At 37.3% G+C, this 23,401-nt stretch overlaps 1 protein-coding gene across 1 annotated transcript in view; it reads left to right on the top strand.

The window, feature by feature from the left end:
- Nucleotides 1–23,401, top strand: part of LOC126092723 (uncharacterized) — a 213,023-nt gene that overhangs the window by 70,948 nt on the left and 118,674 nt on the right. Inside the window, exons 3-4 of the mRNA XM_049908447.1 lie at nt 3,238–3,305; nt 7,698–7,819. Coding sequence (XP_049764404.1) covers nt 3,238–3,305; nt 7,698–7,819 — 190 coding nt within the window. The remainder of the gene's footprint in view (nt 1–3,237; nt 3,306–7,697; nt 7,820–23,401) is intronic.

The following is a 23,401-nucleotide window of genomic DNA, read 5'->3' as shown; positions in this document are numbered from 1 at the left end:
TCAAGTTTAGAGAGCAGAAGTGAGTGGTCAACACAGTCAAAAGCTTTGCTCAGATCACATAAGGTTACCTGTGTGTGCGCATGGTCCTCAAATGCTGCTATAATGTCTCTGACTAAGAGCTCTATGGCAAGTATAGCTGACCTTTCTTTTCTGTAACCAAACTGTGATGCACTTCACATACCATTTAGTTCTAGGTACTCATACATCTGCTTATATATTATGCCTTCAGACTTTTCCTAGTACTGGAATTAGTGAAATTGATCTGTAGTTTGCAGGATCTGATTTGACACCCTTCTTAAAGACTGAAGTTACCTTGGATAGTTTGAGAGAATCAGGAAAAAACCCTTCTATGGGACACAGGTTTATAGACTATGTTAATGGTGCTGCAATGTAATGTATGATTTCTTTGAATAGATTGTTTGACATATTAAAAATATCTGTACTGTATGATTTTTTCATTTCTTTGACTATTTTAAGAACTTCATGTTGGCGTACCTGTTTGAAGTGTTTCAATGATGATCTGGCCCTATTATGATTTAGGTTTGCTCTCATCAGATAATCTATACATGTTACATTGGGTTTACTGATCAGCTTTTTGATATTATCAGCACAGGTTACAAAATATTTATTGAATGTATCTGCTGGTATTGGGACTGTCTTGTCGAAGTTTCTGACTTCACCTTTCACAGTATTAATTACTGACCAGACTGTTTTGCATTGGTTTTTACTATTTTTTATGAAATTTGTGTTGTATCTTTGTTTCGCCAATTGCAACTCTTTCTTACACAGTTTCTTAGTGATTTTTTCGAGATCCTTAATTTCATTAGAATTGTTTACTTTGGCAAGGCTCTTCAACAGCAGTAGCTTATTTTTTAGATTCTCCAGTTCTTTGATGTACCAAAATTTACCCTTTCTTGTTTTACGGTATTTCTTTTGAACAAGATGGGCTTTTTAAAATACCTGTTAAGTAATTGTGGAATGTTTCATAGACTGTTTGGGCACTGGAATCACAGTTTTCAAATAATTTGTCCCACTTAGTTATGCTCAGTTGGTGTGTTAGTTTTCTGAGATTTTTTTTTTTTTTTTTTTTTTTTTTTTTTTTTAAATATTAAGGTTTTGTTAACTTTTGTGCAGCCTTGCTCTCATCCCCTTTTATAAAATGTCTTAACTCTACTGTTAACATGGAGTGGTCTCAGAACACAAACTCCTTTAGCTTGGTGGAGTACATATCATGAGCACAGTTGACAAATGCATTATCCAAGCACGCTTTTAGTCTTGTTGGTTCTGTATTTATATGATGGAAATTGTGCTGCCTTAGCATATTCAGTAACTTATTTACACTGGGTTTGTTACATGTTACATCAAAGCTTGAATTAAAGTCTCCCCCAATTACAATTACATACTGTTTCCATTTCGTTATGTAGCAGAGTACACAGTCTAAATTATCTAAAAAAGTTTTATCATCTGAGTCAGAGGAATGGTAGATACATACTATGATAAGTTTCATTATATCACATATGATCCCGGTAATTTCAAAGTGTTTCTCTACACATGCCCAACTAAGATCTAGTTCTCTGCACTCTATTTCATCTCAAACATAGATAACAGTACCACCATTACAGTACTGAGATCTGCAAAAACTGTTTCCATGTTTATAACCTTCTGGTACATAGTATTGTATTTGTTCTGGTTTAAGCAAATGTTCTGATAGACATAAGAAAGAATACTTATTCTGTGGCAATGACTCCTCCAGAATTTCAACTTTATTTTCAAGACCCTGAATGTTTAAAAATAGGATGTTGTTGTGACTTATCTGTGAGTTAGCAGGCTGGTTTTTCACATTTTTATTTTCTTCTTGGCTTGAAACCATAAAAAATTATCACTGAATGACACAGGTGTATTTTTCCTTTGGCTCCTCCTTAAGCATTGCTGCTACTGCTGCTGCTGTTGCATTAATAAAATTTCACATTTGTCTTGGAGAGGTGTAGCTTCACTGACAGCAGATTTTACATTGGAGCCTACAGGTAACACACACTTCCTGTCCATGAGAGGTATGACTTTTCTATCATCACACTGCATACTTGAGATTTTATTTACAAGTTCCAAAATTTTTGTTACTATTACATTTTTTCCAAGTACATTTAGATGAGAACCATGTGTTGTGTGAAATCTTTTCCCTAAATTGCTGATGTTCACAAATGTTACATTTTCAAACCACTTGCAAATATTTTGCATCTCTTTATTTGCAGTTTCAATTTCTTTATTTACACAGGACCAGTCTATCAAGTCGTAGTGGTGTGGCACTGAAAAAACAATAACATTTGTTCCTCTCAGCTCATACAGTTTTCTTTTTAGCGAGATTAGGAGATCGTTTTTTTCGTTCCTAGCTACATCATTTGATCCCACCAGGAAGATGGATAAGTCCTACTTATCTCTTCAGAAGAAACTTAGAGTACTCTATTGGAAATGCCATCAACTCCATGTGAGCTCATACTTTTGAATGAATTTATTATTTTCCTAATTTCAGTAGGAGAGATGGGCTGAATTTCAATTATATCAAATTGCATAGGCATAGAATCTTCCATATACAGCCATGCATTTTCCAATCAATAGCTGGATGCTATTTTCTCTACAACACCTAAAAAATGATTATTAAAAATGTTTTCTACTTCTGACTTTTTGTTAACAAACTTTTCATTGAGGTTGATAGAAATACAGTCTTCCTGTGCCCCCGGTTGCCTGTTTCCCTTTTAACAATATTCCAAATCATTTTGATTTTATTATCAGATGTGCTAATCTCAGACACAATGCACATACTTCTGGACTTTTAATAACTTTTCTTAATACAGTGCAGTATTTTTTAATAATGTTTCACTGTTTCTGGATCATTACTCCTCCTAGCTATTAGATACATTTCCCTTTTCTGTTTACAAGATATTTTTATCTCTTTAGATGGTTTCTTACAAATATGTTTCACTATTTTCTTAAGGAAAAGTAATTGTGAGTGATGAAACAGACTTAAGTCCCACATCCCACCCTGTAGTATTATGACAATGGATACTTTGTCAGACTGTCATTTGGTCTAATATTTGCAAGAAGACTTTTGACAAAGAGTTTTAAAATTCAACGCTGCTTCAATTAGAGAAGAGTTTTAGAATTAATTGTCTGCTGCCCTACTGATGTAACTCACTAAAATTTTCAAAATCTGTTTCATAATTAATAACAATTTTTTTTCAGTTAGTGAAACTGCAAATGAAGATAATGAAGATGACAGCAGCTGCCAACTTTCTGAAGGAAATGTAGTGGTATGTTTTTTTTATATATATGTTTAACTAAGTCTTAGAGGAAGCAAACTTTCATGGTTGCCACTTGCCAAATTGATAACAAGCTGTAAAATAAGTTCACCATTATATTATGTGCTAGTGCAGATGTTATTAATGGTTAAAAATTAATACTAGCATTATTTCACAGAGGTATGAAGCACCATCAACTTCCAAAAACAGATTACTGGAACTGGGTTTTCGTGCACAAAATTGGAAAGTTGATTAATCTGTTGCTTTAGAATGTTTAAATTGTTTATTGAAAACAGAAAGTTGGGGTATTAAAAAGTAAGGATATGAGGGTGCATATGGTAGAGGGAGGCACAACTGATTCCAAAACTTTGAAAAGTAAACATAATTCTTCACTTATATAATACTGCTGCAGTTAGCAGACAATTCTTGGTGTGGCATGTGATTTCCATAGGGAATGATGGTGTACAATTTACAGTTTCATTTTTCCCTCCTTGCTATACTCTGGCTTTTGCAACAGATACATTGACTTGGTGTTTCAGTGATAAAGTGACAGATTATGGATGCCAAAATCTCAGGATCAGTCCTTGATAAGTTCTAGGATTTTTATCTGTCACTGTCCTCAAAAATAAAAATCTGCATCATCATTGTCATCACAGAGCAGGAAGCTGACTTCCACATACTCCAAATAAAAGCCAATTTGTGCCAAAAAGGAACATTAAACTATGGTAAAATTATTTACAACAAGTTTCCAAAAGAAATTAAAGTAATAAATGACTTAAAATTTTGGAAACCATATTAAGATAATATATATTAATGCATTGCTTCTATAGACTGGAAGAATTCCTCCAAAATCTTTGAGAGCCTAAGAAAGTTAATTTTACATGTATAAATCATGCTCTTTATCACTTACAAAAATATTACCAAAATATGACTATCTACTTGTAGCTTCTAAAGACTGTAATCATTAACATTATGTTATTCATATATTCTGTTTTTATTTTCTAGTGAAAGTGGTTTAATTGAAAGTCACAGTTGAAAAAATGTATTCATTAATACTAGAAAACATCATAAACATGAAGATACATTTGCATTGATCTGTCCAGTATCTGATGTGCTATATTTTACATGTAAGATTTACTGGACCAAATAAATACAAATATATATAACACACCTTTTACCTCTGGCAGCATTTGTTAATGTAAAAAATACTGAGTTGGAACAACATGGATGGTGGCCTGAAAAGAGGTTACAAGATGAATATCAACAAAAGTAAAACAAGGGTAATGGGAAGTAGTTGAATCAAATCAGGAAATTTTGAGGGAATTAGATTGGGAGATGGGACACTAAAACTAGTAGGCTAGTTTTGCTATTAGGCTACTAAAATAACTGATGGTGGCCAAATTAGAGGCAATATAAAATGCACATTGGCAGTAGCAAGACAAGCATTTGTGCAGATGTGAAATTTGTTAATAACAAACACAAGTGTAGCTGTTCCTCTGGAGTGTAGCTTTGTACAGTAGTGAAACACATACAATTAACAGTTCAGACAAGAGAAGGCTAGAAAAGGTTTTGAAATGTAGTGCTACATAATGATGCTGAAGATATGATAATCGCACCAAATAACTGATGAAGAGATACTAAAATTAATTGGGGAAAAAAGAAATTTTTGACACAAAATGACTAAAAGAAGAAATTGGTTGATGGGAGACCCCTAAGAATCATCATTGCAGTAATGGAGGTAAGTATGGAGGGTAAAAATTGTAGTTGGAGATCAGTGAACAAATACACTGAGCAGATTCAAATGGATGTAGGTTGCAGTAGTTACTTGGAGATGAAAAGGCTTGGCGGAGGATAGATGAGTGTGGAGAGCTGCATCAGACCAGTCTTTAGACTGAAGATCACATCAGCTAACAGTGATGAAAGTAAGGTTTGCAGGAGAGCTTCTGTAAAGTTTGGAAGGTAGGAGACGGGATACTGGCAGAAATAAAGCTGCGAGGATGGGGTGTGAGTCATGCTTGGGTAGCTCAGATGGTAGAGCATTTCACTGCGAAAGGCAAAGGTCCCGAGAAGTTTCATATCAGCGCACACTCCGTTGCAGAGAGAAAATCTCATTCTGGAGTGATGAAAGTAGTATCACAGTGCATTCATGAAGTAATTTATGAGGATATCTGGAAGGCTAAATGAAAATGTCAAGATCAAAACTTACCATATCTTCTTCTGATTATCAGCCCTGCTGCTCTACCTTGGAGAATCACATTCTTGGGCAGACAGAAGTCCCTTTGTTACTCAGTTGTAGAATTGTTTTGATAGTCATGATTTAACTGATACATGATCATTGACAAGCCAATATTTTCCAACAGCCTGCTGTTAAATATTGATGATGTCAGTCTCTGAATGCCTCCACTGAGTGATGAGAAGTGATCAGTCCTAATTCATATATTATTCCATTGTGGAATTTACATTCTGTCAACATTGCCAAAAGCTTTTTCTAAAGCTATATATGTGGTTTGCTTTTCTGTAGTCTGTATTCTGAGAGTAGAAATGGGGTAAGTTTGGCCTTGTGTGTTCCTATATTTCTCTGGAAACCAAACTGATCTTCCCTGAGATTGGTCTCTTCCAGTTTTTCCAGTAAGAATTTGTATATTTTGTGAACATGCCTTATCAAGCTTATGATTCTGTAATATTCACACCTATTGATTGGCGACTCCATGGAGTCTTCTGCGCACCACGACCAAATAGTGGATAGAATTGGAAGGAGAATCAGCATTAGTCATATTTTTTTGTTTTATTATCCGAAAAATCGATTTTCGGTCACTTAGTGACCATCCTCAGAGCATATTACAGCACTGAGGATGGTCACTAAGTGACCGAAAATCGATTTTGGGGATAATAAAACAAAAAAAAAATACGATCAATGCTGATTCTCCTTCCAATTCTATATTCACACCTGTCAGCACCTGCCTTTTTGAAATTATAATTAAACAGTCTCCTTTAAATCTGGGTGTATTTTGCCTGTTTCATAAGTATTGCACACCAGGTAGAACAGTTCTGTCAGGGCTTGCTCTCCCAAGGGATGTCAATAGTTCTGAGGAAATGTCGCCTACACCAGGGGCCTCATTTCAAATTAGGACTTTCAGTGCTCTGTCAAATTATTCTCATGGTATCATACCTCCCAACTCACCTTCATTTACTGGCTCTTCCATTTCTATAATACTGTCTTCAGGTTCATTTCCACTGGGTAGCCCTTCTATGTATTCTCTCTACTTTCAACTTTCGATCCTTTACATGATACTGGCCTGCCATCTGACCCCTTGATATTCATATGGCTGCCTCTCTTTTCTCCAAAGATCTTAATTTTCCTATAGGTGACCTCTATCTTTCCCCTAGTCATGTGTAGTAAGAGCCTTGCATATGTCCACTACCTTTAGCTGCTTAGCTATTTTGCACATTTTACCAATTTCATTTTTAGACGTCTGTATTTCCTGTTGCCTGCTTCATTTAATGTACTTTTATAATTTCATCAATGAAATTCAATATCTCCTTTGTTATCCAAGTATTTCTGCTGGGGACTGTCCTTTCCCCTATTTGATCCTCCTGTGCAGGTGCCAATAGGGACCTGACCAGGCTGGTCAGGGTTGTGGGCATCTGAAGGGAGTTTTTGCAATGAAATAGTTAAAAGTTAACTTATTTTTTTCAATAGATGGAATACATATGGGTGCACCCATTTTGGCCTGTGAAGCCATCAGCTTGTCATGGCTATGTTGAGAAGATGTTAATTTCAGTCTTGGAATGAAGTTTGAGAAACAAGGAGAGTTGGAGAGAATTGACGTCGTTGCTAGCTGAAAGCCAGTGCCAGAGAGAGCTTATGCTTCAAGCTGATGCACTTCGGCAGCAGCTGGCAATCAACACATGATTCCTTTCCCATGCTTCCTGTTGGCTATAGTGAATGGGTGAACAGTGAGCATGTTTCAGCAGATTACATTCACAGGACCAAACAACTTTTGTTGAAGCCACAACACACCTGTCTTAATGAACTGTACTCTAACATTGCAGAAGAGTATGAAAATGAAAAATAAGCAAGAACATAAAAAAAAATTTGAAATGTCGATTAGAATGTCTACATTATCTACATAGTGTACTTCCTTCACTATTTCACCTCTACAAGATGTACATTAATTTTTTAATTTATTTCTTTCCCTAGTTTCTGCCAGTTGTTTTCTAATCATATTTGTCTTAGACATTTTATGTTAGGAAGGACCTGTATACTAAAAATTGAGAGTCTTTCAGCAATGTATCATGAGATAAATAGTCCTTTAACCTTGATATTTACAAGTATTCAGTAGTTCATAAACTATTGTTCTTGGTTTAAGTACCCATTACATTTCATTTTTAATATGTTTACAGCAAAACCTTTTAGCCTCATCATTGCGGAAACGAATGAAAGTGCACCAGGACTACAGTGGAACTGTCATTAAAACAATAGCTAATACTGCTGCTGAATTGACAACTTGCTGTCAGGATAAATGGTAAGCTATGAAACTCTATAGCCAGGCTACAGAATGTGTGCTCAGTAAAATAATCAGGTGTACACTATCCTCTCGATATTATAAGTGGTGGTAATAGTGTGGATACTACTGTTTCTGTCTTTCCTTTTCTATTTACTTGTTTTATGTGTGTATGTTGTTGTATTTATTTAACCATATGGCTAGGGCCCCCCCCCGTCAGGCAGGCCATTCTCCGGATACCGGTCTTTCAATTTGACGCCACTTCGGTGACCTGCAGTCGATGAGGTTGATAGGTTGATGATGAGGACAGCATAACACCCAGTCCCTGGGCGGTGAAAATTCGCCGACCCAGCCAGGAATCGAACCCGGGCCCAGAGGATTGACAATCCATCACACTGACCATTCAGCTACCTGGGCGGACTATGTTGTTGTAATTGGATAGATATTGTGAATTGTGGTTTATTAGTCTCATAACGTACATAATCTAAATCATTTGATTTAGGTACAGGAGACACGTCAAAATTTTGGTAAAGTTTTACCATATATATACAACACCCGATTTTAACAAATGGTACCATAACAATAATACAATATAAAAATACACATACAATAAAAAACTAACAATTAATTACAACAACTGATTTTAACAAATGGTATCATAATAATAATACAATTTTGTTACACATACAATAAAAGACTAACAATTAATTACCCTTGCTCAAATTATCATGTCATCCTTTATGAATTCTTCTACTGAATAGTAGCATTTATCCCACAGAATCTGCTGTAGCCTTATTTTTAGACTCTCTGGCTTCATATTAAATATATTTTTGCCCATTAGCTTGTTATATATTGCCATCCCCATATACTGTGGAGTTTGTGCATATAATTTCAAATGGTGTGTGGGTAACATAAAATTATTTTTATTTCTTGTGTTGTACGTGTGGTTAAAATGATTTTCCTCAAATAATTTTTGTCTGCTGTGTACAAAGATTATAATTTCATAAATGTATATGGAGGGAACTGTTAGGATTTGCAGGTTCCGAAATAACGGGCGACAAGATTCTGTTTGTTGTGCACTACACATGTATCTACTCACCAAATGGCAGCAGGAGAACATACACATAAAAGAAGGTTATACTTGTGCAAGCTTTCAGAGCCAGTGGCTCCTCCTTCCAGCAGAAGGGTCAAAGGGGAAAGAAGAGGGGCAAAGGGAAAGGACTGAAGGACTGGAGATGTCTAGGAAAAGGGGTAGATTTCGGAAAAGTCACCCAGAATCACGGGTCAGGGGAGACTTATCGGACAGGATGAGAAAGAAAGACTGATTGTTGTCCCCAACAATCTATCCAATTACATTATGTTGGTTACACAGTTACATCAATATACAATGCTGCTATAACAATGGAAAGCCGAATTAGCTGCTTCTTCTGCAGAAACTATTGTCATTTGGATATGTCTTTGGATGTGTAAGAGTTTTGATATCTGTTCAGTATGACTGATCTCAATATATGATATGATAGCTAAATGGTAAGGTGACCACTCTTGTTAAGTGGGAAGTCCAGGTTTGAGTCCCAGTCAGGCATAAATTTTCAGTGTCGTCATTCCATTCTATAGCTGATGGTAGTCCATATTCACAATTTTTATGAATACATTTAATGTATCAATGTGATATGGTGTTACCTAGCTGTTCTTTGGAACTGTTTGTCTCTTTTTATGGCAGTTCATTTATGTTAATGCCTTATATTTTATAATCCACCCTACAAGAGTGAACACAAGCTGCTCGTAACTGCAAGATTTGGATGTGAGGGATGCTGCATTCTAGCATCCAGAAATGAATTTGCAGTTACATCAGCAAGCATATCTTTCAGCAGGGGCATTTACCCATGAGGACATTTGGCCATTGGTATAGATTGTATGTCTACCACAGTTGATACTATAGTAGTTAAAATATTTTACTGATTATTGAAATCGCTTTTTATAATGACCTATCATTTTGATTACGGAGTTCAGTTCAGGATATCTAAATGCCTTGGAGATGGTGTTTTATGCTCTTGTGAGGAATAGTTCAGGATTTATTAGAGTTTTATCGAAATTGTTTGAAATTGAGGTCTGCTCTGGATTAAAAGCAACAGATGCCAAATATGGTGTAAGGGTCTAGGTAGTCAATGCATTTGTAAGGTTAGGGATGTTTTGTAAATGAAGTTGTAAATTTTGAGTTACTCATGTTGGTTTCTGTTTTTGATCACATAACTGTAGAGCATTTAGTATCAATTTTGGTTTTGGGTCAAAATTATTAATGACATCATGTGCTAGTGTAAAAATCAAGCAGTATTTTGTATGCAGTCCATTCCTGCTATATTTATGAAGCACAGGAATGTGAGCAAGAGAGTTTCTCGGTAGCAAAGCTGCACTGAGTCGAGGTTGCTTGATTCTCTGACTTTTTGGTATAGGTTGTGGATAGATTTAGGTACTGTTAAGTTTGTATGTGTCTTTATTGTTAGCCATAAAGTGATCAGCAAATATGGAGTGTCATCTATTGTGTTTCTGAGCTCCGGGTGCTCAGAAAATATTATTGTAAATTTTGTGCATGCCTGACTAGAATTCCATGGTTGTTGTTAGTCAACAAACATAGATACAGACTTAATCCAACTTAAAATCTAGCCATGACCTATAACAAAAACTCACCATTGAAGGCAGTAGTAGCAGGGTAACAGATTTTAAATTAATACATAACAGTGTATAATGGCACACTATGAAACACATGAAAGAATTATGCTGTGTTTTACATGGTGCTCCACTGCAGACCGTTAACAAAGTCCAAGCATATGGAATAGGTTCCGAGATATGTGAATGGCATGAAGACTTTTAAATAATGGTACCAAGTACATTTTCCTTGACAGCGACAGTTCATCAGAGGCAAGGGTATTGTGAGGAGTGCCCCAACTGTTTCCACCCCCTCTGTCCTATCACCCCTTCCCAGTTCACATTCCTTCACCTTCACTGTGCGCAGATCTCTGCCAGTCCAGTTCCTGGTCTTTTTCCCTTCTCTGCTCCTCTCCTTTTTCGCTCCACATTCCCCCAACTTCTCCCTCTTTCACAGCTTCCCGACACTGCACTTGGCAGCTTTGTCTTGCTGCCATCTAGTCCTTGCATGCTCCACTGGACAGTGATCTTCTCTCCCACAACCCATATCCTGCGATCCCTCCCCCCTCCCCGAATCACTGTGGATTGCTGCTTTCATTCAACATGACAGATGTTTTCTAGCCAGAGCTGGTGGTCTCGTGTGTGTGTGTGTGTGTGTGTGTGTGTGTGTGTGTGTGTGTGTGTGTGTGTGAGTGAAATGTGCTTCTTGTGTAAATGCATGTGTGTTTTCCTCTCAGAAGAAAGCTTTGACCAAAAGCTCAATGTGTAATAGTCTTTTCATTGTGCTTATCTGCAACTCAACATATCATCTTCATGGTGAGTAGCAATCTCTCACTACCCCTAATACCGGAAGTGGTATGCTAATGCGTGTGGCTACCTGAGCAGATCTTTAAATATTAGTTTATACTGTAACTAAGCAACTTCTTATGTTTTTCGTCTGAACATAAGAAAGTTGTCTCAGTAGTTAGATACAGATTTTCATGAAAAACTTTGTTTTTGGGTTTCATTAGTATTTAGCCCTAGGATGCCTAGAGGGGGGGGGTTCATTGAACCCACAATTTTTTTATGTCCCCTGCTTTTGCCCAAGTAACTTTCATGCTACATATTCCCTTTGAGTTATTGTTTGTTGGCTATTTTATGAAATCTTGGTGTCAATATATTTTATAGAAAATTCCTGCTTTGAAAGAAAAAATAAATAAACTTATTATGGGTCCAACAAAGCCCCCCGCCCCCCTTAGGCTTCCATGCTGTAGAAAATTTCCCTTAGTAGGATTTCGTATGATATTCATAACAATCGGTTTACTTTCAGAGGAAGTGATTTTTGATGTCAGTCAACTGTTATTTATCTTGTAAACTTACAGTGAGTTAGTGCAGTTCCCTACTGTTCACACTCAGACTTAGAAATGACTAAAGAATATGTGACTCGTCTTTAGAAAGAGTTCTGAATGAAATTTTAGCTGAAGATTCTGATTCGGGGAGTGAAAGTGAATATGGGGATGTTGTTATGGAGTATGATTCAGATCAGGAAAGTGATGTGGATGTTAGAGAAGATGAAGATAGCGCAGCTTCAGGCAGTGACCATCAGGATGTTATTGTGGCCAAGTCTGGAAGAAGGTACGTAACCACACAGTCTAGAATTCCTTGGAGGTCTTGTTGCTAATATAGTAAGAGAGCAGGCAGGAGTAACTCCAGCTGGTGTTTACCATTCACCTGGAGAAGCCTTGAAGTTACTTCTTACACATGGATGTTATAGTAAAACATTCAAATGAAGAGACAGTTAGGCGAAATGTTACTTTGAGTAATGAGAAAGAATTGTATGCCTTTATAGGAATCCTGATACTTATGGGGGCAAATAAGGACAATTCTGTCAGTGTACACGATCTTTGGTCAGACCTAATGCATCGGCCAGTTTACAAGGGTATTATGGCAAGAGAACATTTCAAGGAACTTATTGCAATCATAAGGTTTGATGACAAAAGTACTCGCCAGCTAAGAAGGGAAGCAGACAAGTTCATAGCAATCCGTGATGTTTTCAACAAAGTGAATGATAGGTTTCCACTATTGTATAAACCAGGGGTCCACCTCACCATTGATGAAATGCTCAGCTTGTTTAGAGGGCGCTGCCCCTTCAAAGTATTTATGAAGGATAAACCGGGCAAGTATGGCATCCTTATATGCGTGATGTCTGATGCAGTTGACAGATATGCCTTGAATATGGAACCCTATGCAGGTAATGTTCAAAATTTGTCAAAAGAAGAACGGGGTTCAGCAACTGTCGTCAAACGTCTGGTAGCACCTGTGAAAAATACTGGTCGAAATATTACTACAGACCGATTCTACACATCGGTGGATTTGGCGGAAGAGTTATACCAAGACAACAAAGTTACTACAGTAGGAACTCTCCAGTCAAACAGGAAGCATATTCCAGACATAATGAAGAACACGACAAATCGAGAGCTATATTCATTCACAGACCCATCAACACGTAGGCCTCCAGTAACTTTGGCGTCCTACATAGCAAAAGCGAAACCAAGTGAAAACTTATTGATGTTGTCAACAATGCACCAAGATAAAGGCACTGTTTGAGGAGAGAAGAATAAAACCGAGATAAATTCATATTATAATTCCACTTAGAATGAAGTCGAATTAAGTCGGGTGATGCTGAGGGAATTAGATTAGGAAATGAGACACTTAAAGTAGTAAAGGAGTTTTGCTATTTGGGGAGCAAAATAACTGATGATGGTCGAAGTAGAGAGGATATAAAATGTAGACTGGCAATGGCAAGGAAAGCATTTCTGAAGAAGAGAAATTTGTTAACATCGAGTATAGGTTTAAGTGTCAGGAAGTCGTTTCTGAAAGTATTTGTATGGAGTGTAGCCATGTACGGAAGTGAAACATGGACAATAAATAGTTTGGACAAGAAGAGAATAGAAGCTTTCAAAATGTGGTGCTACGGAAGAATGATGAAGATTAGATGGGTAGATAACATAACTAATGAGGAAGTATTGAATAGGATTGGGGAGAAGAGAAGTTTGTGGCACAACTTGACTAGAAGAAGGGATCGGTTGGTAGGACATGTTCTGAGGCATCAAGGGATCACCAATTTACTATTGGAGGGCAGCGTGGAGGGTAAAAATCATAGAGGGAGACCAAGAGATGAATACACTAAGCAGATTCAGAAGGATGTAGGTTGCAGTAGGTACTGGGAGATGAAGCAGCTTGCACAGGATAGAGTAGCATGGAGAGCTGCATCAAACCACAACAACAACAACAACAACAACAACAACAACAACAGTTCCACTAAAGGTGGAATTGTTACCATTGATCAAACGGCACGTATGTACACCTGCAAGAGGGGAACAAAGAGATGGCCTCTATCTGTATTTTACTCTCTCATCGACATTTGTGCTATCAATGCAACCACCATATTCATCCAGCAACATCCAAGATGGAATGAAAAGAAATACAACAAACGATAACTTTATCTTCTGCAAGCTGGGATGGAACTAGTGAAATTGCAGGTAGAAGAAAGAAGTGCCAATGCAAGAGGGTTATCTAACCAAATTGTTCAATCAATGGAGGCTACTCTACAAAAGAAAATGAAAGAAGTGACAACAGAAGCACATCGGCCTCCTGCAGGAAATGTGGGTGCCATATTTGTGTAAGGGAAGCTAAAACAAAGAAGCAGATGTACAACAATCTAAGTAAACCAAAACAGTATTGTGGACAGTGTCATAAACATGTGTGTAACACACATTCAGAAAAAATTGTGAAGTGTGTCTCTTGCCTTGAAGTTGAGGACTCAGAATAGTCTACTGTACATGAACACATCTGTATTTTGTATTGTAATTTGACAGTGTATGTATGATTTGAGAAGATATGAGAAGAAAACTATATTACATCTTATGTTATCAACTTTTGAAATTTTCTAATGCACAAGGGACGACATAAAGCTATACAGCTTACAGATTTTTGGAAGAGGGGGAGGGAAGATTTTGGCCACATGGGGCTTTGGCCACATGATAAATATCGTAGGCATAACACCTGACTCTCACCGTCCCCCCCTTCCCATGAGCCATGCACCTTGCTGTCAGTGGGGTGGCTTGTGTGCCTCAGTGATGTGGATAACCATATCGTAAGTACAACCATAATGGAGAGGTATCTGTTGAGAGCCAGACAAATGTGTGGTTCCTGAAGAGGAGTAGCAATCTGGATGATTGACTGACCTTTCATTGTAACATCAACCAAAATTGCCTTGCTGTGCTGGTACTGCAAATGGGTGAAAGCAAGAGGAAACTACAGCTGTAATTTCTCCTGAGGACATGCAGCTCTTCTGTATAGTTAAGTGATGATGGCGTCCTCGTGGGTAAAATATTCTGGAGGTAAAATAATCACCCTTTCAGACCTCCAGGTGGGGACAACTCAGGAGAAACAAAACTAGCATTCTACAGATCAGAGTGTGGAATATTAGATCCCTTAATCAGGCGGGTAGCTTAGAAAATTTTAAAAGAGAAGTGGATAGGTTAAAGTTAGATGTAGTGGGAATTAGTGTAGTTTGGTGGCAGAAGGAACAAGACTTCTGGTCAGGTGGGTACATGGTTATAAATACAAAGCCAAACAGGGTAATGCAGGACTGGGTTTAACAACAAGTAAGAAAATAGGAATGTGGGTAAGCTACTATAAACAGCATAGTGAATGCATTCTCATAGCCAAGACAGACACAAAGCCCATGCCTACCTACAAGTTTATATGCCAACTAACTCTGCAGATGATAACGAGGTTGAATAAAAAAATTATTCAGATGGTTAAAGAAGATGAAAATTTAATTATGATGAGGGACTGGAATTCGACAGTATTAAAAGGAAGAGAAGGAAAAATAGTTGATAAATATGGATCATTGAAAAGAAGAAGCTGCCTGGTAGAATTTCACACCGAACATAATTTAATCATTGCTGACACTTGGTTTAAGAATCACAAAAAAGGTTGTATATGTGGAAGAAATCTGGAGACACAATGGCTAGATATAGATTTAGGAACCAGATTTAAAATTGTAAGACAATTTCCTGGGGCAGATGTGGACTCTGACCATAATGTACTGGTTGTGAGCTGTAGATTAAAACTGAACTTTAAATGATGTAGCCGACATATGCACTTTTGTGTTTCACAGTTATTTACTTTCACTAATCACAACCCCCCCATTAATACACAGTTTTATGGCCAGTGTACAGTTGTTTAACTTCCGATAAGCCTCATTAGTAGGTTGCAGGTGAACATCCACATACTGCTACAATAGTTACCTGTTGAACATCTACGAGCAGTAAAAACCTAACCACAAAGTACACAGTTCTTGAAGAATAGAAAGGTACATATGGAGCAAACACTGTCATTGTTTTAACACATGGCCTATTGGTGTAACACTTATTTCACTGTTAAGTTGATGCATTGTTATCGTTCTAACCAACAGAGATTCCTCGTCTGAAACTCGACCTTGGACTGACTGTCTCGGGACCAAAAATTGGGCCCTTATTTATCCTCACAATAATAGGTGCCAAAACTACCCATTGTTCAAAGTTTAATTTACAGAAATTACAATCAAAACTTAACTCATTAAATTAACTGAATACATCAAAAAATTCCGTCTTTTTAACAGTTTCTTCTACTACGAGAGTTAGGCCGAATTATTTGTTTAAATGATGAAATTAACATATATAGTTACATAAACAATACTTTTGACAAAACTGTTGATTACTTTGGAATTAATTAAGAGCCAGCTTTGCTAACATGTTTTCGAATAGAGCCAAATAGATCCTTTTAGTTTAGTTGCTCCTCCAAATGTTTATAATTAGTGCAGAATTTATATTTGTTTATACATCAACAATAGAATTTAAGTTACAAAACAATTGCTGATTTCACCCTATAATGAAAGATACTAACTAATAATAGTCAAAATAAACTAGGAAATTATTTACACACATAAAACTAAGCACAAAATTAGATCTGGTGTTATATTAATTAAAACTGAGGGCCAGCCTTTCTCTTTTATGAAAATGCAAATTATACTCATGTATGTTAATAGTAATTAGTTAAAAGTGAAAAAACGAATTTAAGGAGGCAGATGGCAAAACAAGAGGGAAAGTAAAAATATCCCAGCTTGCTTCATCACAATGGGACCTGGATAAGTTGAAAGAGCCAGAGGTTGTTGAGAGCTTCAGAAGGAACATTCAACAATAGTTTAGTAGAACAGGGAAAGGATTATGGTAGAAGACAAATTGGTAGCTTTACGAGATGAAATAATGAAGGCAGCAGAGGATCAAATAGGTAAAAAGACAAGGTCTAGTTGAAATCCTTAGATAAAACAAGAGATACTGAGTTTAAAAATGCAGCATTGAAGCAGGTTAAAGGAAATATAAATGTTTAAAAAATGAGATTGACAAGAAGTGCAAAATGGATAAGCAGGAACGGCTAGAGGACAACTGTAAGGATTCAGAACTATATTTCACGAGGGAAAAGACAGATACTACCTACAGGAAAATTACAGAGGTCTTTGGGCGAAAAAAGAGGCAGCTGTATGAATATCAAGATCTCGTATGGAAAACTAGTCCTAAGCAAAGAATGGAAGCTGAAAGGTGGAAGGAGTATGTAGAGGGGTCTGTACAAGGGAGATGAATTTGAAGGCAATATCATAGAAAAGGAAGTGGATGCAGATGAAGATGAGATGGGAGATATGATACTGCGAGAAGAATTTAACAGAGCTCTGTAATATCTAACTTGAAACGAGGTCGCGGGGATAGACAATATTCTGTCAGAATCATGATAGCCTTGGGAGAGCCAGCCATGACAAAACTCTTACATCTGGTTTGCAAGATGTACGAGGCAGGTGAAATACCCTCAGACTTCAAGAATAATGTATTAATTCCAATTCCAAAGAAAGCAGTTGCTTACAGATTGAAAATTACCAAACTATCAGTTTAATATGCCATGGTTGCAAAATGCTAACACGAATTCTTTACAGATGAATCAAAAAACTTGTGGAAGCCGACCTCAGGGAATATCAGAACGGATTCTTGAAAAATGTAGTAACATGCTAGGCAATACTGACCCTATGTCTTATCTTGGGAGACAGGTTAAAGAAATATGTGCCTATGTTTGTAGCATTTGTAGACTTAGAGAAAGCATTTGACAATGTTGACTGGAATACTCTCTTTTAAATTCTGAAGGTAGCAGGGGCAAAGTACAGGGAATGAAGGGCTGTTTACAACTCGTACAGAAACAAGATGGCAGTTATATATATAAGAGTCAAGGCGTATGAAAGGGAACTGATGATTGAGAAGAGAGTGAGACAGGGCTATAGTCCCCAATGTTATTCAATCTGTGCATCGAACAAGCAGTAAAAGAAACCAAAGAAAAATTTGGAGTAGGTATTAAAGTTCAGAGAGAAGAGAGAAAGGTTTTACGGTTTGCCGATGACATTGTAATTTTATCAAATACAGCAAAGAATTGGAAGAGCAACTGAATAGAGTGAGCGAGTTTTGCTATTTGAGCAGCAAAATAGCTGATGATAGCCAAAGTAGAGAGGATATAAAATGTAGACTGGCATTGGCTAAAAATAATGTCTGAAGAAGAGAAATTTATTAGTGTCAACTAAGATTTAAGTGCTAGGAAGTCGTTTCTGAAGGTATTTGTATTGAATAATGCCATGTATGGAAGTGAAACATGGATTATAAACAGTTTCGAAAAAAAAGAGAATAGAAGCTCTCAAAATGTGGTACTACAGAAGAATGTTGGCGATTAGGTGGGCTGATCACATAATTATAGAATTGGGGAGACAAGAAAGTTGTGACACAACTTGACTAAAAGACTGGATCGGTTAATAGGACATATTTTGAGACATCAAGGGATCACCAATTTAGTATTGTAGAGAACTATGGGGGGTAAAAATCATAGAGAGATACCAAGTGATAAATACAGATTCAGAAGGATGTAGGTTGCAGTAGTTATTCGGAGGTGATGAGGCTTGCACAGGGTAGAGTAGCATGAAGAGCTGCATCAAACCAGTTTTCGAACTGAAGACCACACCAACCGATATGGATTTTTAATTAAGATGTTAAAAAGTTGATGTAATTTTAAAAAATATATATATTTTTATGATCAAACTATGAGTGTACTCTCTACTGTTGTAGTACCACATAAACATAATACTGCTGTCACTAAGAGGTAAAAATTTCAGAGCATTTGCAAAAAAGTAGCTCTTCAGAAATCACACTTCAAAACTATTGAAATAAGAGACAGCCTAAACCTCTCCAGCTTTGTAATTTTTATCTTGTAGAGGATCAACCAGATGTTGTGTACTTCTCCATCTGAACGGTCTTGGTGCTTCTGTCATATTTTTTTACTATAAGTTCTGCCTTGAAAACTCACTGTCTGTCAAGTTCTTGCACAATTGCTGTTGTATTATGGCCAGACTTACTTCCAGATTGCTTCAGAGCCTTTATTCTGCCTGCATTTCCATCACTGAAGGAGATCACAGCTTCATTGACCCCAATCTCTAGAGTTTTCTAGCCTGCAAGTACATTTTTGGGCAGCCTGGTCCACACAACATTGTTGAATGAATCATTTACATTTTGCATTTTTCCTGTGAGGTTTTTTTTCAGAGAATCTGGATGTGCTAAAACTCTAAATACTGACTTTATTACTGCTCCAACAGTGTACATGTTCTTTAAATGGCCTACACATATAATAATACACAATTATATGGCAAATGCACTATTGTTTAACTTTTGATAATCCTCATTAATAGTATGCAGGCAATCATCCACATACTGCTACAATAGTTTACTGTTGAACATCTACAAGCAGTAAAAGCCTAACTCCACAGTTCACAGAGGTACGTATGGAACAGACACTGTCATTGTTTCTACACTTATTTCACGGGTGAATTGTTGTTAATCTAACCAATACAGGTTTCTCGGCAGTGGACTGAATGTCTCAGGACCAAAAATTGGGCCCTTATATATCCTCACAATAATAGGTGCTGAAACTATGCATTATTTGATGATTAATTTACAGAAACTACAATTAAAACTTACTTCATTCAATTAACTGAATACATAACAAACTTCATCCTTTTTAACAGTTTCTTCTACTACAAGATTTAGGCTGAATTATTTATTTAAATTATGAAATTAACAAATACAGTTATGGAAACAATACTTTTGACAAAATTGTTAATTACATTGGAATTAATTAAGAGCTACCTTTGCTAACATTTTTTTGATTAGAACCAAATAGGTCCTTTAAGAATACTATTAGTAATTCCTCCAAATGTTTACAATTAGTGCAGAATTCATATCTGTTTATAAGTCAACAATATAAGTTATGAAACAATTACTGATTTCACCCTATAATGAAAGTATTAACTAAGAATAGTCAAAATAAATTATAAAATCAATTACATGCATAAACTAAGCAATGAATTATATCTAGTGTTATATTCTTTAAAACTGAGGGCCAACCTTTCAGTTTTACGAAAGTGCAAATTATACTCATGTATGTTAATGGTAATTAGTCAGAAATGAAAAAGTAAATTTTAAGGAGGCAGAGGGCAAAACAAGAGGGGAAGTAAAAATATCCCAGCTTGCTTCGTCACAACTGATCTCAGTGTCTGTCAGTCTTTTGAGCTGGTGCGATAAGGACGTATGTGATTGCACTCTCCCAGTATTGTTTTAATTAAAAGTTATAATATGTGGAATCACAAATTTTCATTCTCATACCTAGCTACATACTATTCGCCATCTCCAGATGTGAAAAGGACTTGTGTTTTTAAATGGACCTTTTTGGAGACAAAGTCAACATTAAAGAGAGAATAGCCACCACTGCCATGCTGGCAGTGTTGTACATTGATGGGGAGAAAAGGTGAATATGAAGCCACACACCAAAAATAAAAGAAATTAACATTTATCCAGTGTTCTAGAACTGCCTCAAAGTTCTTAACATACATACATATATACTTCTGCATGTTTGTGGGCAATTTTTTGGTGCAGCTAAAAGATAATTACTTCACCTCTGAACGTTTCACATTTTCTGTGCCCCAAACACTGTATCTGGCGACCTGCAATAGGACATCACCATCAGGAGGGAGTTAGCATGTTTGTAATAATTTAAAATAATTACATAATTTTGTAAATTTTTGCATCATGCAAATTGCTGTCTTTCTTTGTTTCATCACTGAGATACTATATTATCGCAATGAGGATGGAAATCACACAATGTGCAAAAGATTAAACATAATCAATTGGATAATTAATTTGTAGTGATATCCTCACTATTACAAACAAAATATTTCATTTTTAAAAGTATTCATTCATTTTGTCATTTTCTAAAGTTATCAGAAAATGAGTACACACAATAAGCACATTGTTGCCAGCCCATTACCAGATAGACAGGAACAAGATGTCCCTGAAATGGATGTGGCAAAAAATGAAATCGAAACTGAAAATGCCTGTCACAGTGATGACAACTAATTACATTCTTCAGTTAACATGGATACAGGTGAAAGTAACATTGTCATTCAAAATTATAAAATGATGACAGTAGATGAGACAGGGTCACAGTTTTCTCCGGGGAGTATTTTTTCCCCCTGGTGGAAATGTAATGCACAAAGGCGCAGACTTATTAAATAATTCTTTGCCTGCCACACTTATGCCTAATGTAAACGTTACTGGACAGTGTGCACTGCACACATCCTGATCACATGTGATTATTACAACAGTTATTTAAACAAAGCTTTAGTGGTTTTAAGAGTGAGTTTAAGGAAGAGCAAAAACAAACACTCAAACAAAATATTGACAAATTAATGATATGAATATAATAGAGGGAAAAATTCCACGTGGGGAAAATATATATAAACAACAAAGATGCTGTGACTTACCAAATGGGAAAGTGCTGGTAGATAGACACAATAAAAAATACACGAACACACACACAAATTTCAAGCTTTCACCACCCAAGGTTACTTCATCAGGAAAGAGGGAAGGAGAGGGAAAGACGAAAGGAGGGGGTAAGGAGTCATTCCAATCCCGGAAGCGGAAAGACTCACCTTAAGGGGAAAAAAGGACAGGTATACTCTCTCGTACACGCGCGCGCGCGCGCGCGCGCACACACACACACACACACACACACACACACACACACACACACATATCCATCCGCACACATACCAACACAGGCAGACATATGTAAATGCCAGCATATGTCTGCCTGTATCTGTATGTGTGCGGATGTATATGTGTGTGTGTGTGTGTGTGTGTGTGTGTGTGTGTGTGTGTGTGTGTGCGAGTGTATACCTATCCTTTTTTCCCCTTAAGATAAGGCTTTCTGCTCCCAGAATTGGAATGACTCCTTACACTCTCCCTTAAAACACACATCCTTTCGTCTTTCCCTCTCCTTCCCTCCTTCCTGAGGAAGCAACCTTGGGTTGTGAAAGCTTGAAATTTGTGTGTTTGTTTGTGTGTTTTTTATTGTGTCTATCTACCAGCGCTTTCCCGTTTGGTAAGTCACAGCATATTTGTTTTTAATATATATATATAAAGTATTGACAAAACAACACAACAGTTCAATGACCTGGCAAAAGATTTGCACGTTGATCTTTCAAATGAATTATTGCATAAGCTTTAAGCATGGAGAAAGACCTAAAACAAAATTGCTCAGTGATTTGTATCAATATATAAATAATTTAAGCCAAAAAGTGTCATCAGTAGGTGAGACACCAGAACAGTTCCCGGAGAAGGTGAAGGAGGTATATGAGGCTCAGACAAAAATGCAGCAGGAGCAGTCACAGTTGTGCCAGATTATAAATACCCTTGGGGGTACCAATGACAAACTGCAAACAGTGTACATAGGTCTACCTGAATACAGCAAGACCTGTCATTGCAACTAACTAGCAGAAGCTTAAATACTTAGTTTATGAGAAAAAACCACAGGAGGATAGATAAAGACGTTCAGGAAATAAGGCATAAAGCCAAGACTGGTACCCTAGACCAAGGCAGTACACTGGCACATAAGGGTTATGGAGATGTGATCAAGGAAGCAATGAAGGTACAGAAGGCAGGGAAGCAATGAAGGTATAGAAGGCAGAACTAAGAGCTGAAATAGGTCAGGGGTTGAGAGCAGTGGAGTGTAGTGGCACCACCATTTAAGATGGGAAAAAGGTTAGCTTCAGTGCAACATTCCTGAGTGCACAAGCTACAGCCAGGCACGGGCCTGTTGACAGTAAGTCAAGCTACCAGCAGTTGCGAAGTAGAATGGAGGCCACAGGGCCGTAGACCCACTGAAAAGAGTAAACGCAGGGGTATGCGTGGCACAAGTTACAGGCAGAAGGGGCCCACTTGCCCAACCTAAATGTTATGAGTACATGACTCAGAGTGGCGCATTAGCAAAACAGAGGCACACAGCCGCGTATAAATAGGTGCCGGTTCACTTACGAGTAATTCAAGTGTGACAGCTCTCCTGGACAGCAGGGCGTGTCACACCACTGGCAACACGCAGCTGCATATGGGTGCCAGTGTTCCAGTCAACAGCCAGCACAACCTAATGTTGTCACAACTCTGCAGCTGTACAAGGCCGACACACAGTTGTGCGTGCATGGGTCGCTGAGGCAGGCATTCCGCGCCAAGCCGTTTCGCAGACAATGAAGTGGTGTCCTCAGCATTGTGGGACCCAGTGACACAGACCAAGAGGAATGGTGGCACTGTAGCTGGAAATAATAAATCACTTGGGAAACTTTGACAAGTTTTAATATGGCGCGTCCTGACAGTTTCCATCCTAGTCCAACATACCACTCTACATTTGGTGTCAGAATAGTGGGCATTGTCTATACAGTACGACGTTAGAGCCCACCGCCTGCATTACACTCACAAAATGTGGTGATTTGAGTGTTGGACTTTTTTACTATGGCTCCTACTA

This window comes from Schistocerca cancellata, chromosome 7, assembly GCF_023864275.1.
Source record: "Schistocerca cancellata isolate TAMUIC-IGC-003103 chromosome 7, iqSchCanc2.1, whole genome shotgun sequence".
Classification (NCBI taxonomy): Eukaryota; Metazoa; Arthropoda; class Insecta; order Orthoptera; family Acrididae; genus Schistocerca; species Schistocerca cancellata.
Note: the sequence above shows the minus strand (reverse complement) of the source record. Positions and strands in the feature narration are given on the sequence as shown.